We start from the raw sequence: 18,097 nt of genomic DNA, 5'->3' as shown, positions 1-18,097 counted from the left end.
ACTGATTGAAGAAAATAAGAACAACCCCAGGTTTCTCTTCAGCACTGTAGCCAGGCTGACAAACAGTCAGAGCTCTACTGAGCCAACAATCCCTTTAACGTTAACTAGTAATGACTTCATGAACTTCTTCACAAATAAAATTCTTATCATTAGAGAAAAAATTACCAATAATCATCCCACAGATGTAATATTATCTACAGCTACTTTTAGTACCATTGATGTTAAGTTAGACTCTTTTTCTCCAATTGATCTTTCTGAGTTAACTTCAATAATTACTTCCTCCAAACCATCAACGTGTCTTTTAGACCCCATTCCTACAAAACTGCTCAAAGAAGTCCTGCCATTAATTAATGCTTCAATCTTAAATATGATCAACCTATCTCTAATAATCGGCTATGTACCACAGGCCTTCAAGCTGGCTGTAGTTAAACCTTTACTTAAAAAGCATCTCTAGACCCAGCAGTCTTAGCTAATTATAGGCCAATCTCCAACCTTCCTTTCATATCAAAAATCCTTGAAAGAGTAGTTGTCAAACAGCTAACAGATCATCTCCAGAGGAATGGCTTATTTGAAGAGTTTCAGTCAGGTTTCAGAGCTCATCACAGCACAGAAACAGCTTTAGTGAAGGTTACAAATGATCTTCTTATGGCCTCTGACAGTGGACTCATCTCTCTGCTTGTCCTGCTAGACCTCAGTGCTGCATTCGATACTGTTGATCATAATATCCTATTAGAGCGATTAGAACATGCTGTAGGTATTACAGGTACTGCACTGCAGTGGTTTGTATCATATCTATCTAATAGACTCCAATTTGTACATGTAAATGGAGAGTCCTCTTCACACACTAAGGTCAATTATGGAGTTCCACAGGGTTCAGTGCTAGGACCAATTCTATTTACATCATACATGCTTCCCCTAGGCAGCATCATTAGAAGACATAGCATAAATTTTCACTGCTATGCAGATGACACGCAGCTCTATCTGTCCATGAAGCCAGATAACACACACCAATTAGTGAAACTGCAGGAATGTCTTAAAGAGATAATGACCTGGATGGCCGCTAACTTTCTGCTTCTTAATTCAGATCAAACTGAGGTTATTGTACTCGGCCCTGAAAATCTTAGAAATATGGTATCTAAGCAGATTCTTACTCTGGATGGCATTACCTTGGCCTCCAGTAATGCTGTGAGGAACCTTGGAGTCATTTTTGACCAGGACATGTCCTTCAACGCACATATTAAACAAATATGTAAGACTGCTTTCTTCCATTTGTGCAACATCTCTAAAATTTGAAATATCCTGTCTCAGAGTGACGCTGAAAAACTAGTCCATGCATTTATTACTTCCAGGCTGGACTACTGTAATTCTTTATTATCAGGATGTCCTAAAAACTCCCTGAAAAGCCTTCAGCTGATCCAAAATGCTGCAGCAAGAGTCCTGACAGGGACCAGAAAGAGAGAGCATATTTCTCCTGTTTTGGCTTCCCTTCATTGGCTTCCTGTTAAATCCAGAATTGAATTCAAAATCCTGCTCCTCACATACAAGGTCTTAAATAATCAGGCCCCATCTTATCTTAATGACCTTGTAGTACCATATCACCCTATTAGAGCACTTCGCTCTCACACTGCAGGCCTACTTATTGTTCCTAGAGTATTTAAAAGTAGAATGGGAGGGAGAGCCTTCAGTTTTCAGGCCCCTCTTCTGTGGAACCAGCTTCCAGTTTGGATTCGGGAGACAGACACTATCTCTACTTTCAAGATTAGGCTTAAAATTTTCCTTTTTGCTAAAGCATATAGTTAGGGCTGGACCAGGTGACCCTGAATCCTCCCTTAGTTATGCTGCAATAGACGTAGGCTGCCGGGGATTCCCATGATGAGTTTTTCCTTTCCAGTCACCTTTCTCACTCAGTATGTGTTAATAGACCTCTCTGCATCGAATCATATCTGTTATTAACCTCTGTCTCTCTTCTACAGCATGTCTTTATCCTGTTTTCCTTCTCTCACCCCAACCGGTCGCAGCAGATGGCCCCGCCCCTCCCTGAGCCTGGTTCTGCCAGAGGTTTCTTCCTGTTAAAAGGGAGTTTTTCCTTCCCACCGTCGCCAAAGTGCTTGCTCATAGGGGGTCATATGATTGTTGGGTTTTTCTCTGTATTTATTATTGTGCGATCTATTGTACAATATAAAGCGCCGTGAGGCGACTTTTGTTGTGATTTGGCGCTATATAAATAAAATTGAATTGAATTGAATTGAATGTGGCGCAAGAGCTGACTACTATAGGTGAACATTTCCCCACATGTTTTACAATGATGCGGTTTCTCTCCTGTGTGCGTTCTTATGTGCACCGACAAGTAACTACTACGTGTGAACATTTTCCCGCACATTTTACAAGGATATGGTTTCTCACCTATGTGAAACCTTACGTGCTCCAGCAAACGACTACTGCGTGTAAACATTTTTCCACATGTTTGACATGGATACGGCTTCTCACTTGTGTGGATTCTCATGTGGACAGTCAAAGTACTCTTCTGACTAAAACGATGCCCACACATTTCACAAGAATACGGTTTCTCACCTGTGTGGATTCTGTAATGTCGTTTCATTTCATAATTATCTTTAAAGCGTTTTCCACAAACATCACATTTTAAAAACTTTTTAGCTGTGTCAAAATTATACTGACTCCCTGATCTGGGAGGAAACTCTTGACTTTCATTTTTATTTCCAGTTGATCCTGGATCTGCACTCCTGTTTTCTTCCTGATCCTGGCTCTCAGCTACAGCAGAGCCTCCTTCTGATTCACTGTGGTCTCTTTCCTCATTAGCAGCAGGCACCATTAAGGTATCAGTCTCCTCCTTCAATCCAAGCTCCTCTCCCTCCTCACTCCTGCAGAGTTCCCCCTGTTCCTCTTTAATCTGTGGAGGTTCTGGCTCTTCCTGGCCCAGACTGGAGCTCCTCTCCTGGTCACAGAGCTGCAGCTCAATGAGAACCTCCTCCTCCTTACAGACAGGCTGCTGCGGGATGTCTGGAGGGACTAAAGGAGACAACAAAATCAAAAGTGAACTGAACATGATTCTCTGAAATGCACAAAAGGTTTCCACTTGTTGTCAGTGCTGCAAATCGCTACCTTATCGTGGTGGAGGGGTTTGTGTGTTGTGTTGTCTGGGGGTTTTTTCCCCCTGGTAGGGTCTCATATGGCAAATTGGTCCAGGGTAAGGGACCAGACAAAGAGAGATTCAGAAGACCCCTATGAGTGTAAGATCAAGGGAACAGTTCACCCTTCCTTGGATAGGGTTACCAGAGCCCTGCCCTGAAGCCAGGCATGGGGAAGGGTGTTCATGGGCAAGCGTCTGGTGACCGGGCCTTAGTCCATGGGGCCCAGCCGGGCCCAGACTGAAAACGGGACATGGGCCCATCGTCCTGCAGGCCCACCACCTGCAGGAGGTGGCGTAAGGGTGGGTGCAATATATGCACCCAACCTCTAGGAGCGGAGCGGAAGCCCTGGTGGACCGATCCCTGGCTACCAAGACTGGCAATTGGAACATGGAATGTCACCTCTCTGGTGGGGAAGGAGCCTGAGTTAGCCTGCCTACTCAAAAGTAGGCAGACAGAAGCCAGACGTGTCTCCCTGCCAGCGGCTTAAAATAGTTTCTGGTGACTTGTATCAGGGTGTTACCCTACTGTGACACAAACTCAAACCCTTTCAGGTACCTGTAATCAAGGTAAGTGAAAACTGTTTTTCTCGCTATGATAGCATATAATCAATATTATGTGGTACAATCAACCTTCACTTTTCTTACTGGTGGTATATTCAAGGGAGCAAACACTGAAAAATGTAGGCTAAAGAAAATGACATGAGGTAAAGCTAGTATTGTTTTTAGTCAAAATCATAAATTCCCAAACGTAGAGTGAGTATACTTCATGACAGTGAAGGGTGGATGAATGTTATTGCACTAAATGGCTGAGTTTACAGAAAAGCATGTGTGCTCCCTGTCCTCCTTCTGTGTGCACACACCTAATAAACCACACACATGTACCTGGATTAGCTGATTTCATGAGACAGATACTGCTAACCCCAACCCTCCCAGGTGGGCTACTTCACAGGTGTTTATAGCTAATGCAGTGATGTAGCCGCCATTCTGGATCATGACATGGCACACGATGCATGACTATATCAGCTACTTCCACTAGAAACTGTGGTGACAGCGAAAAAGTCAATTTTTTTACTTCAACAGAGACTGCTTACTAAAATATTTCCTTATATTAAAAAATCAATTTATTTATCAGATTTTCTGTCATGTTTAATGCTGCACACTGTAGACCAGGGGTCTCAAACTTAAATGAGCTGTGGGCCACTGCTGGCACTGTCATCTCATTGGAGGGTTACTTTAGTGATCAAGTAGTACAAAAACACACAAACAAACATCCACAACTATTTCTGAAAATGTAGTGTTCTGTTTGTTTTTTTAAATTTCAAATATTCTATAAGACAAAACAGCAAACATGAACACACATTTCTTTTTCCCACTCTTCACTAACTGCAGCCTTCATTGATCTACCAAATAAACACATCGGTCCTCTCTTTCTGTTCAGACACGTGGCAGCACTTCTGCTATCATTTTGTTTGTATTTAACAAAATAAAAATGCAGACATAAGAGTACACATTAGTTTTTGACTCTCTCACTGAACTCACACCTCAACATCTTTGTACTCTTTGCTCATATTGGCTTCATATCAAATCATTTTTGGCTTTTAAAGAACTTATTTTAACATTGCACTCAACAACAAACAAATCCTCCCTAACAAAAAAGTCACTTTAAGGGCCAAATTGCAATATATATAAGGAGGGGTGACGTGGGCTGCAAGTGGCCCCCGGGCCACGAGTTTGAGACCCCTGGTGTAAAAAACCTTAGAGACATTTACTAATGTCTGCTACATAACTACTACTTCACTTCAAATAAATAATATTAAAACAAATTTATTATTATGAATATCTGGTAGCAGCACCTGACATTATTTGCTCTATTAAAGACAGTAGACATTGTGCTCACATTAAGGTGAACGTGACATTTCAGCATGAACAAACTGTCTGAATGTGAGATTCACCAAATCGACCCAATGAGCAGCAACTTTCTGCAGCTAAATGAAGATGAAGCTGGACATGCAGAGATATGAGAGGAGGAAGAGGCTGAAGGAGGAGCAACACTGTCACAGAGCAGAAAAGGACTCCCACTGTCAGATACATTCAATATCTAAAGCATACAGAACAGATAGTGTGTGGAAGATGCTGTCACTGCATTACTGGCTCATTTTTCCTTTGTTTCTGATCACACTAACAGGTCGGTTAAAGCAGGAAGAAGAAATGTCTTTAAAGGATCTGTTTGCTAGAAATCACTGGAACAGGCGCTCACAGTTTAACATCGTCTTTAACAACATTTATCTCTTCATTTAGGTGTCAGCTGTGATCAGCTCACTGCAGTCAAGGATGAAGAGTCCACTTTAGAAGGAAACACTCTCACTCTGTCCTACAGATTTTCTGGACAAGCCAATGTCAATGATTATTTCTTCTGGTATCGACAATATCCAGGAAAACCACCAGAGTTCCTGATCTCTCATTTGGGAAATGGAGATTTATTGAAGCGAGAATTCTCCAGAGTGTCATTCAAAGTCGTTGATGATCAAAGACAAATAACGATCTCCTCTGCTGCAGTGACAGACTCTGCTGTGTACTACTGTGCTGTGAGGCCCACAGTGACAGGAAACACCGAAACTCTGTACAAAAACCTTTGGAGCAAAGACAACAGAATACTCCACAACATCCACTAGAGGGAGCCACACACTGTTAAAGCCCAGGGCTTTGGTTGGATATAAACCCTTCTTTTCATTCCACTTCACTAGTGTGACACGTGACTCAGTCCACTGTAAATCATTAAGTGCTGTTGTGAGTTTTGTGAGTCTAAAGTAAGAAAGTAGAGCAGAAACTAAACTCTGGTGATTTATTATTTAAGTATTTCTCATAAAGAGTTTTTCTTGGCCTGATATGAAACATTTAGCAAACTGAGCGTGTTGAGCATCAATTTTTGTGGCTTCAGTTTTACTCTCACAATAACACTTGAAGAAAGAACTTTTCAAACAGTCTGTGTACAGATTGAAAGCTGGGACACCAAGTTCCAAAAAGTTGATTCTGTTCATCTGGACGTTTTCAGTGTGAGAAACGATTCGTCACTCATCCAGGCGACTTCTTCAGTCTCAGCTGACTGTAGGTTTCGTCAACTTTATAAACAGTACATTTGCACAACTACGGAAACTAGCACCACTGAATGAACAACGGACTGTGAAGTCAGTTCCTTTATCATTAATATGCAAATTGTCATGACCATTGATCAACAACCACGGGTCAAAGAACATTGAACAAATGACCTCGGGACATCAAGGTTTATACAACAATGTATTTTAGTCCCTTTGCAATCCGGTATCATGAAGCTGTCAGCTCAGGACCTGTAAGGAGTCTGTTTTGCAAATAATAACTCAGACGTTGGTCCAGTTACATGAAAATAGTAATTAGTTACTAATTACTGATTACTTCTCAAAGAAAGTAATCTTGTTACTTTACTGATTACTTATATTCAAAAGTAATTAGTTACTTATTACTTAGTTACTTTTAAAAAACATGATACATAACCTCAGTACGTAATAAAGAAATAGACCTTTAGCCCATAATCCATCATATAAAACTGAATCAAATGAAAAAGTCTCTTTCTAAAATTTGTTTTATTAGTATTAATCTTTTAACTTTATGCACATTGCATCAAGCAAAAATTAAATTCTTTGACTTGAAGAAATGTGTTTAACATTTAAACCTATTTTCTGAATATTCCAGCAAATAAAATAAAATAAAGTTTTGTGTTTACACTCTTTCAAATAGATGCAAGTAAAACAGCAAAAATAAATAAAATCAAAGATTCAGCAGCACTCAGTCCTGTCGCTCTTAAATCTATTTTCACCTGTTTAGCAGGAGTGGGGCGGGTGGAGGTTTGCCCACAGCGGTCATGTCAGTGGGGGGATGCGGGAGTCTCTCTGTGATTGTCACATTCCCGTGGCAGCACGCTCGCTGCTCGCTCAGATTTGAAGTTTAATTTTTTGCTGTAGATTCAGTTAAAAGGACTAGATGTTACAGTCCCTGATAATGCATTGCTTAAGATGGAGAGACTCTTGAGGGACGGCTGTTATGAGGAAAGGCAGCCCAGAAATTTTGCCAGCAGCACACATCGTTGTGTGCCTCAACTTTCGGTCTTTTACTCAGGCTAATCTGCCATTTTTCTTCCTTGGTTAGGTTTAGGGATTAGAGATCGATCTAGCTTATCATATTAAAATTTGGGACACATCGTCAGCAGTGGACCTTGAATTCATCAGGTGTTTCAGCCATTATCACTAGACACCCTCATCCAAGGAGGCCCTGCCAGGGTTGATCAGGCCCTCGAGTGTGTCACTGATTTATGTTAAATTGTTATTTCTCTTCTTTCTTTTGTTTAGTTTCCTACAGTTTACTTTCTATCTATTTCTATCTACTGCAACTGAGAAATGATACTTACCTCTTTAGCATTTATGGAGCCTCACTTCTTCAAAAGCATAGAAAAGTTGATAGAGAGAAGTAAGACGAAAGGGACAAGATAGGAGAGAGCAGAGAGGAGAGCCGGAAGGGAGGCGTCCGATCTGGCTTCCCACACCTCCCTGCCGGATCGGGCTGTACTCTCTACCTCCCCACTGCCTCCCAGGAAAGGGAAGAAGAGCAGAATATTTCTTTTCTCTCGTGGTTAGCTGAGTGCTTTAGCTGCCCAAGTGATGTCAGTCCTTTTTAACCATAGCCAGTGACTGGTCCTCTCAGCAGTGTTAGCTAGTTCTCTTATAGCCTGCCGTTGCACCTGTCCTCTGATCCCAATCTCTCTAAGCAGTTTTGCTGTTGTACTGGCCACAAAGCCCCTGCACTGCACTTCCACTGGGCACACCTTGATCTTCCAGCCTCTGTCCTCTGCCTCAGCTGCCAAGTCGGCATAGTGCAGCTTCTTACGCTCAATTGCTTCCTCCCATGGAAGTTTTCTGCCCACACAGAGTGTACAGCGGACGCTAATGTTTCTGTCACTCTTTACAGACTCAAACTCAAAGTAATGTGATTACTTCCACGCTTTAAACGCTGCGTGTTCGTACTCTCTCCATCACACCATATTATCCATGTTGATCTGCACACGTCTGTTGCTGCCACAGACGTCACTGTCATGAGACACATTCACAAACAAAGTCACAGTTTAGTAATGCAGCATGGGTACGGGAAAGTAACAGTAATCTAATTACTTTTTTGCAATACTGCTCATCTCTGATGTCCTCTTCTCAGTGTGCAACAGGAACTCTGTGCTGTAGAGGGAGTAACATGGTTGTATTCAATACAAATTTATTTATATAGCACCAAACAGTCACCTCAATGGGCTTAACACTGTGAGGTAAAGACCCTACAATGACATCATCATCATCATCACCTTTATTTATAAAGCACTTTAAAACAACCACAGCTGACACAAAGTGCTGTACATTAGAACTGTAAAATAAAATTACATGAGATATAAATAATAAAACCAAATAAAAGATGAGTGAAATCATTAATTAAATAACTACTTCAATTAAAAGAGAAACTAAGTCTCACTGAGGTTAAAAGCCAAGGAGCCAAAAAGTGGGTTTTAAGACGCGATTTAAAAGTGGACAGTGAAGGGGCCTCTCTAATGTGCAAGGGCAAATTATTCCATAATTTTGGAGCCACAATAGAGAAGGCCCTGTCCCCTCTGAGCTTCCTCCTGGATCTCGGTACCTCCAGGAGCAGCTGATCAGCTGACCTGAGAGACCGACAGGGTATGTGGGGATGAAGAAGCTCAGAGAGGTAAGGCGGGGCAAGACTGTGAAGGCATTTAAAAACAAACATGAGAATTTTAAAATTAACTCTAAAAGACACAGGCAGCCAGTGCAGAGAGGCTAGCACGGGGGTTATATGCTCTCTTTAAAGAGTTCCTGTTAGGAGTTGTCCAGCCGCATTTTGAACCAGCTGCAGACGTGAGAGCAACGACTGACTGACCCCCACATAAAGTGAGTTACAGTCGTCCAAGCGGGAAGAAATAAAAGCATGGATCACTGTTTCAAGGTGCTGCCTAGAAAGATAAGATTTCACTCTCGCCTTAAATGATAAAAACTGGACTTCACCACTGCTCTGATTTGGTTGTCCAATTTAAAATCACTGTCCAACTTAAAACCAAGGTCAGTAACAACAGGTTTAAAATAGACTTCCAGGGATCCTAAAACAACAGAGGAGGACTCACAGGGACCACTAGGTCCAAACACCAACACTTCTGTTTTCTTTTCGTTGAAATTTAAAAAGTTTAGAGCCAACCAAGCTTTAATGTCAAGAGAGGTTTTATGGAGATGCCATCCTTCTGCTTTTGTGGCAAATAAATTTGGCAGTCATTGGCATAACAATGAAATGAGATCCCATGCCTTCTAAGGATGGAACCCAGAGGCAATAGATACAGTAAAAAGAGCAGTGGCCCTAAAATTGAGCCCTGTGGGACGCCGCATGACAGAGGAGCAGAAGACGATTCGGAACCGAGAAGGCTGACAGAGAAAGTTCTATATGACAAATAAGACCTAAACCAATTAAGTGTTGGCATCGTGGTGGGGGGCGGCATCACGGGCATCGGCAAATAAATAAATAAATTAATTAATAAATTGCTTGTACTCATGCTGCCCCAACGTCATGCCAGCGCATATTGGGAATATCATAGGCACCGATCGATTTTCTATCGCCCATTTGCTGGGAGTAAGGGCGCCCTCCGTTTGCGAGGTGCACCTGCTGCTTGTGGCACAGGGAGGAGAGGGCGGGGCGGCGGGGGATTCTCTGGCTGGCTGGAGCAGCATCTAATAACCAACTCACAAAATAAAACAAAATAAAACACACCAGACATTATGATACAGACTTATAATTTGCACCGATGTTTTTTTTCCGAAATTCTATACGCGAAAAGTGAGCGCGAGAGCCCTCGGTGCGCCTGCTCGCTGCTGAAGTCAAAGTAAACGTTACTGTCATCTCCGCTACATACAGTCCAGTATATAGAGAGACAAGACGACGAGGCTCCAGTTACAGCAGTGCAAATAAACAAACAATATATATAAGAAGAGTAAGAAAATAAGTATACACTTGAGGACCAGGAGTAAAGGGATCAATAACAATTTAAAATTTACAGTTTGATGCTTCCAAATAGAGCACATTTCATTCATAATGCTGTAAATCCAAGCCCATTATGGATTCATGATTTGAATCCTGGGTTGTGTGAAATCCCAGAAATAAACCTTAGACAAAGTGAATCTGTGAACTAAGGTGTAGGTCTATTAGGTTATGTTGTGGTGATCCTCGGGTTGAGGGATGGGTGTTCATACTGGAGTGCAAAATTTAAACCAATGGAAGATGGACAAGAAAAGTTTAAAGCCATCAGGTGGTCAGTTTAGAAAAAAGAGAAAAGAGGAGGAGGAGAAACGAGCCAAAGATACAGGTAAGCAGATGTGTGATTGGATAATGGCAGGTCATCCTGAAACAATCAGAATCAGAATACTTTATTAACCCCTAAGGAAATTATAGAATAGAATAGAATTCAACTTTATTGTCATTGCACATGTCACAGGTACAGGGCAACGAAATGCAGTTTGCATCCATCCAGAAGTGCTTTAGCCATGATATAGATATATTACAACATATATTAGCAATAATATAGATGTGTAAGTATATTACAGAAATGGGTCTATTATGGTATGTTATCATGTACACGGTGTGAAGTATGTTATGAATATTCTATAACTATAAGTATGTACAGGCTGTAGTGAGTACAAGCTATGTACAGGCTATGAACAGGATATAAATATGAAATAAAAACTATACAGAAATCTGAGATATACAGTTATACAGAAATGTGAACTATGCAAGTTATAAACAGTTGTAGGATTAAAAATTATCGTATGTACAGAATGATATTTACACAGAACTATACAGTAGTGGTAAAGTGCTAGTGGTTGTGGGTGTGTGTATGTTCAGTTCATGAGTTTAACGTGGGTCAGATGTCAGGAGGCAGAGTTCAGGAGTCTGACAGCTGTGGGGAAGAAGCTGTTCCGGTACCTGGTGGTCTTAGTCCGGAGGCTCCTGTAGCGCCTCCCAGAGGGCAGGAGGGTGAAGAGTCCATGTGATGGGTGACTGGGGTCTTTGATGATTTTCCCAGCCCTTTTCAGACACCGCTTCCTGTAGATGTCCTTTATGGCAGGAAGTGGTGCTCCGGCGATGCGCTGGGCAGTTTTCACGACCCTCTGCAACGCCTTCCGGTCCGAGGCAGAGCAGTTCCCGTACCAGACTGTTATACAGTTGGTCAGGATGCTCTCGATGGTGCAGCGATAGAAGTTCACCAGGATGTCCGAGGACAGGTGGTTCTTCCTCAGAGTCCTCAAGAAGAAGAGGCGCTGGTGAGCCTTCTTGACCAGCTTGGAGCAGTTGGTTGTCCAGGTGAGATCCTCGGAGATGTGGACTCCCAGGAACTTGAAGCTGCTCACACGCTCCACAGCCGTCCCCTTAATGTGGATGGGTGGATGTGGGTCAGCATTCCTCCTGTAGTCCACGATGAGCTCCTTAGTCTTCTCGGTGTTAAGCAGCAGGTTGTTTGTGTCGCACCACTCAGCCAGACGATCCACGTCCTCCCTGTAGGCGGTCTCATCGTTGTCGCTGATGAGGCCAATCACCATGGTGTCATCTGCAAACTTAATGATGGTGTTGGAACCATCAGCAGGTCTGCAGTCGTGGGTGAAGAGGGAGTAGAGGAAAGGGCTCATCACACAGCCTTGTGGTACACCGGTGTTCATTGTGATTGTTGATGAGCAGCGGTTATCCAGTCGGACATGTTGAGGGCGGTTGGTCAGGAAGTCCAGTAACCATTTGCAGATGAGGGAACTGATGCCCAGGTCTGTCAGTTTCCTGATGAGTTGTGAGGGGTGGATTGTATTGAATGCTGAACTGAAGTCTATAAACAGCATTCTGGCGTAGGTGTTGTTGTTGTCCAGGTGTGAGAGGACAGAGTGCAGTGCGATGGAGACTGCATCCTCTGTGCTCCTGTTCTGGCGGTATGCAAATTGGTGGGGGTCCAGGGTTGGGGGGAGACAGGATTTGAAGTGTGCTAAGACCAGCTGCTCTAAGCACTTAGTGATGATGGGGGTGAGTGCTACTGGGCGGTAGTCATTGAGGCTAGATGGGTTGGAGTTTTTGGGTATCGGGACGATGAAGGTGGATTTGAAGCAGGCCGGTACCACAGCGTGGGCCAAGGACAGGTTGAATATGTCTGTGAGCACTCCTGCAAGCTCCCCAGAACACGCTCTGAGAACACGCCCGGGGATGCCATCAGGACCTGCAGCCTTGTGGACATTGATCCTGCTCAGCACCGCTCCTACATCGGTGGGGGAGAGAGTCAGAGGTTGGTGGTCTGGCGTCATGTCTGTTTTGGTTGTGGGGTTCCCTCGCTCAAAACGAGCATAAAAGTTGTTGAGCTCATTGAGGAAGGAGACATCAGAGGATGTGGGGGAGGGTTTGGTGGTCCTGTAGTCTGTAATGGTCTGGAGTCCTTGCCACATGCGTCGGGGTTTGGAGTTGGAGAAGTGTTCTTCTACCTTCTTTTTGTAATGGTGTTTGGCTTTTTTGATGCCCTTCTTTAGATTAGCCCTGGCTGTACTGTAGGCGTGTGCATCTCCTGACCTAAAAGCAGTGTTGCGGGCCTTCAGGAGGAGACGAACATCCCGGTTCATCCAAGGCTTCTGGTTGGGGTACATGGTGATCCGTTTCTGGGTGGTGACACTGTCTGTGGTTTCGGAGATGTAATCCAGTACAGATGAGGTGTACTGGTCCAGGTCTGTGTGGGTGAACATATTCCAGTCTGTGTTTTTAAATCTGTCCTGGAGCACTGCGTCTGTCCCCTCTGGCCACACTTTAATTGTCCTCACAGCAGGTTTCACACGTTGGATGAGTGGTGAATACCTAGGTGTGAGGAACAGGGAGAGATGGTCCGATTGTCCAATGTGGGGGAGGGGTGTTGCTTTGTAGGCTCCAGCCAAGTTGGAATAAACATGGTCTAAAGTCTTGTCTCCTCTGGTGTGGCAGGAGACATGTTGGTGGAATCTGGGGAGGACTGTCTTTAAGTTGGTGTGGTTGAAGTCGCCAGCAACAATAAAAGCAGCCTCGGGGTGTTTATTCTGGTGTTTGTTAATGGCTGCAGAAAGTTCTTTCATGGCCAACCTAGCATTAGCGTCGGGGGGGATATACACTGCAGTGAGTATGATCGAAGTGAGCTCTCTGGGGAGATAATAAGGTCTGCATTTGACCATTAAAAACTCCGCATTAGGTGAGCAGTGACTCTCAGTAGTAGTGGAGTTCATGCACCAAGCATTGTTAATATAAATGCACAAACCTCCACCTCTGGTCTTGCCGGAGTCATCTGCTAGCCTGTCGGCTCGGTGTGTGTGGCCTCCTGCTAACTCGATAGTATTGTCCGGGCAGCTGTTGTTCAACCATGTTTCGGTGAAAAACATGACATTTGAGTCCATAATCCGTCTGTTGTTAGTCATGGAGAGCCGTATCTCATCCATTTTGTTTGCCAGAGAACGGACATTGCCGAGGAAAATACTGGGTAAAGGCAGCCGACGTGGTGTTAGCTTTAGCTTAGCCCGTAGCCCTCCGCGCCTACCTCGCCTTTGTTTACGTTCTCGGCGCCGTCTGCGTGCACTTCCGCCCGGCCGGGGAGAGTGGGCAGCCTCCGGTGTTCTGGAGATCTCTGGGATGAGTCGGAGATCGGCGATAAAACTGTTGGAGTTATGAGTCCAGATGTCCAGAATCTCTTGTCTGCTGTAAGTCAGCAATGCACAGCAATTCTGGATGAATAATCCGGTTAAAAGTAGATAAAAAACCGCTAAATAGCAGATTCTGGAGAGACACTGAGCCTCGCGTTGTTCACGCGCCGCCATCTTATGTGGGTTACAGTTGCTCCAAGAAGAAATGGTAAAAATAGTAACAGTAACACACTAAACTCCAAACAATACATTATGTTACAGATTTTAATATTAATTAGTCATTGTCAGTTGTTGATTTGTCCTGTTCTCATTGCATGACGAATTATGATGGCTGTTTGGTAGCCGTTTGCATACAATGCATACTCTCTCTCTCTCTTCATGTGTGTGTGTTTCTCTGGTGAATATTGACAACAGTTTTATGTTAATGTACAATCCTTAATATGTTTTATGTGTGTGTGTGTGTGGGGGGGGGGGGGGGGGGGCGCCAGAGGGAGTGTTCGCCCGGGGCGCCAAACAGGCTAGGACTGCCACTGCCTTGGAGAGTAAAGGCAGCTTGGAAATAGGCCTATAGTTCGCTAAAACTGTGTGATCAAGGCCAGGTTTCTTAAGCAGTGGCTGCACTACTGCATGTTTGAAATTTGCAGGAACCACACCAGAAGACAGACTGCTGTTAATAATGTCAAGGACATACTGTCCTATACTAGGAAAAATTTCTTTAAGGAATTGTGGAGGGAAAGGATCCCGAGGGGAACCTGTGGGCTTAATATGGCGAACCACATCCTCTAAAGTGGAGAGCGTCACAAGCTCAAACTGAGTAAAAACAACAGCATAAGGGACAGAGACAGAGGGGTCAGAGTCAGGAGCTGTGAAAAGAACCCTGGTGGTGACAACCTTTTCAATAAAAATGTTCAGAAAATTATTGCAAATCTCAGGAGAAACTTCCAAACAGACATTCAATGGCGTATTAAGAACAGAGACAGAGAGAAAACCCCAACAATAACATGAACACCTATGAGCAAGCATTTGGCAACAGTGAGAAGGAAAAACTCCCTTTTAACAGGAAAAAACTTCAAGCAGGACAAGGCTCAGGGAGGGGCGGTCATCAGGTGAGAGGAGGAAGCCAGGACAAAGTCACGCTGTGGCAGAGAGCCAGAGATTAATAACAACTAATGATTAAACGCAGAGAAGAGTAAGTTCATCTCACCAAACACAGTTGGTGTCTTAGAACAAGAACACTGTCAGGAGTTTCAGAAGTTTTCCTTTTGCTTATTTTTAAACTATAATTGAAGTTCTGTGCTGTTAACTTTGTAAACTTCTTTTTGTTGCTCGAACATGTTTCAGTCAGAGTGTGTGTGCAGGATGCAGTCGGAGCTTTTTGTTCTGCAGGTTCCTCCTTCAGTCTGACCTTCTTTATGATGATGATGACTGCAGCATCACTGTCATTTCTAAAGTTTCATCAGCCTGAATGGAAACAGAGCTCAGCAGGAGGAGGAGCTACACCAGTGAATATGAAAGGCTTCATTTAGGAGCTGAAGAGCTGCTGTGTTCTCTCTATTGTTCATTCAGTCCAAGAGAAAATCATGTTCCTGCTTTTCATTTGGATGATGATGGTCTCCTTTCAGACTGGTGAGTCATCAAAAGATGGAGTGAGATGTCAAAGGAGATGATAGACATGAAAATCTTTGGATGTTGTTTGAATTGATTCACTTTTTATCAACTAAGTTTAAAGATACAGAAACATGATGGTGAAATATGTCTTTGTTGTTTTCAGGATCCTCTGAGGATTTATTGACACCATCTAAAGATGTAGTGATGAGTTTGGAAGGAGACACTGTGACTGTCTCCTGCAACTATTCAGGATCTGTATATTCACTTTTCTGGTACCATCAGAAGTCCGGTTCACGTCCACAGCTTCTCATGGAAGAACATTCAGCGCAAACAGAAAAGCTGAAGTTTATACATGACAAAGAGAAAAAGGAGTTTCATCTGGAGATCTCCTCTGCTGCAGTGACAGACTCTGCTGTGTACTACTGTGCTCTGCAGCCCACAGTGACAGGAAACACCAAAACTCTGTACAAAAACCTTTGGAGCAAAGACAACAGAATACTCCACAACATCCACTAGAGGGAGCCACACACTGTTAAACCTCTGATTCTTGTGTCATTGGACTGATGACAAAGACAACAGAGAAATGAAGCAGTAAAGATCAGAGACAGAGACAGAGCTGCTGTGGAAGCACAAAACTATTTGATTGGCTCAGCTATTAAACTGGCCCCGCCCACTGAACCTGAGCTCATCCAATGACATTATTTGTTGGTCATTGTGCTGCAGTGGAAGAACATTGTTCATGTGCTGTCTGTCTGGCTTTAATAACTCCACAGACATGTTGCTGCACCTCTTTTTGCTTCTATCTCACATTATAGGTGAGTTTAAGAACAGGGATTAAAGTTTAGTTGAAGCTGCTGCATTAAGCAGATATACAGACTGCATTTCACTACTTTTCTTCTTTCTTTTTCCAGGACTCACAGCTGGAGACTCAATCACTCCTCAACAAACTGAAGTCACTGAAACAGAAGGAAAATCTGTCACACTCACATGTAGCTATCAGACAAGTGATAGCACTCCACTACTTTACTGGTACAGACATCATTTTGATGTTCAAGCTCCTCAGTTTATACTCTGGAAAGGAGCAAGATCATGGAGTGGCAATGAATATATTCCTGATAATGGATATAAATCAGAAACATCACCTACATCAACTAATCTGACCATAACAGCCCTAACCCTGGCAGACACAGCTCTCTACTACTGTGCTCTACAAACACAGTGATACAAAGTGTAGAAGAGGCTGTACAAAAACCTGAACACAGATATCTGACTACTCTTCAAAGAGGAGGGAAGTGGTATTCAAAGCACAGCTTCATATCAGATGGATTCTGCTAATTCCTGTTTTATCAGAGTCACTGTGGTTACAGCTGCTAATGAAACACTGTGGGAGGATTCACATGAGCAGCAAATCCACATCAACCACAAACCAACTGTAGGAACGTTCAGACACAAAGAAATAAAAAATACAAAATTATAAGTAAACAAACTTTTATTACAGAAATATAAAGGAAAAACTAAATTCACTGCATGATTTTATCTCAGGACACTAAAGCAGACACAGAGGAAACTGTTTGTGTGAGAAACAAAGTCTACATTCTTTTCCTGGACTACAATCCAGGATCGAACCATGTTCTCAACGATTTAATGTTGTCCTTCAGCAGGAGTCCAACTCAAAGCTGGGTTAGCAGTTATACAAATCCAATTCCAAAACAGTTGGGACTTTGTGTAAAATAGAAATAAAAACAGAATGCAAATCTCAGAAACCCATATTTTATTCAAAATAGAACAGAAAAAAAAAAAAACATATAAAATGCTGAAAAAATCTACAATTTTAAGAAAACTATAAACTTGTTTTGACTTTAATGCAGCGAGATGTTTCAAGATGGAACAACAAAGGCTGGAGAATTAAGTGGTGCTAAAGAAAACAGGTGGAGGAGCATTTTGAAAACAGTGAGGTTAATTTGTAGGGCTACAATGATTCGTCGACATAATCGATGACACTGACATAGAAATTTCTTGTCACATCTTAAAACCACATAAATGTTGTTGTTGTTTTTTTTAATTTAAACTAAAACCCACTACAGGAAGCTGTGGGGGCAGTGTCACCTATGTTGTCTGCCAAGACTGCACTCAATACTAACGAAGAAGAAGGCAGTGCGAACAGCAAAACAGAATCATCTGTAAACTTTGGAAACTTGTTATTTTGGACTGGAAAACAAAATCTTTTTTTATTTACTTTAAAGCTGAATTTTTGGTTTAAATACTACTAGAACTTTAATTCATATTGCTTAATATTTGTATTTATTTCATTTTTATTTGGACAGTCCTACTGAGTAAAATAGGACTAAATATTTAAGTATTGATGTTAAAAATACATTTGATTATTTTCAAATTCTTATGTCTCCTGGGTCATTGTTTTAATTTTCTGTGGGACGAGACAAGAGGGTGATACTCACAGGTGGGCAGACCTGAGCAGGTGAGGTACTAAAGCCTAGAACAGGAAGTCTTCCCACAGGAAGCGGAGACAAGATTTATCGAAATAATTGTTGACTAATCAAAGACAAATTGCCAGATTAGTCGCCTACCAAAG

The 18,097-nt window shown here is 42.6% G+C and overlaps 1 protein-coding gene and 1 gene segment (V, D, J or C); one reads left to right on the top strand and one right to left on the bottom strand.

Annotated features, from left to right (window-relative positions):
* Positions 1-5,860, top strand: part of LOC112842855 (T cell receptor alpha variable 3-like) — a 37,707-nt gene extending 31,847 nt beyond the window's left edge. Inside the window, 1 exon segment of the V gene segment in view lies at positions 5,447-5,860. Within this exon segment, the coding sequence occupies positions 5,447-5,820 (374 nt within the window).
* Positions 1-18,097, bottom strand: part of LOC102080905 (zinc finger protein 260) — a 203,771-nt gene that overhangs the window by 167,968 nt on the left and 17,706 nt on the right. The window contains exon 2 of one of the 2 annotated variants that reach the window (XM_019347416.2): positions 2,954-3,027. In XM_019347416.2, the coding sequence (XP_019202961.1) occupies positions 2,954-3,027 (74 nt within the window). The remainder of the gene's footprint in view (positions 1-2,953; positions 3,028-18,097) is intronic. The other variant, XM_019347417.2, reaches the window with a different exon arrangement.

The sequence above is a fragment of the Oreochromis niloticus genome, linkage group LG18 (assembly GCF_001858045.2).
Source record: "Oreochromis niloticus isolate F11D_XX linkage group LG18, O_niloticus_UMD_NMBU, whole genome shotgun sequence".
Lineage (NCBI taxonomy): Eukaryota > Metazoa > Chordata > Actinopteri > Cichliformes > Cichlidae > Oreochromis > Oreochromis niloticus.
The sequence above is the reverse complement of the archived record's forward strand: the minus strand, read 5'-3'. Positions and strand labels throughout refer to the sequence as shown.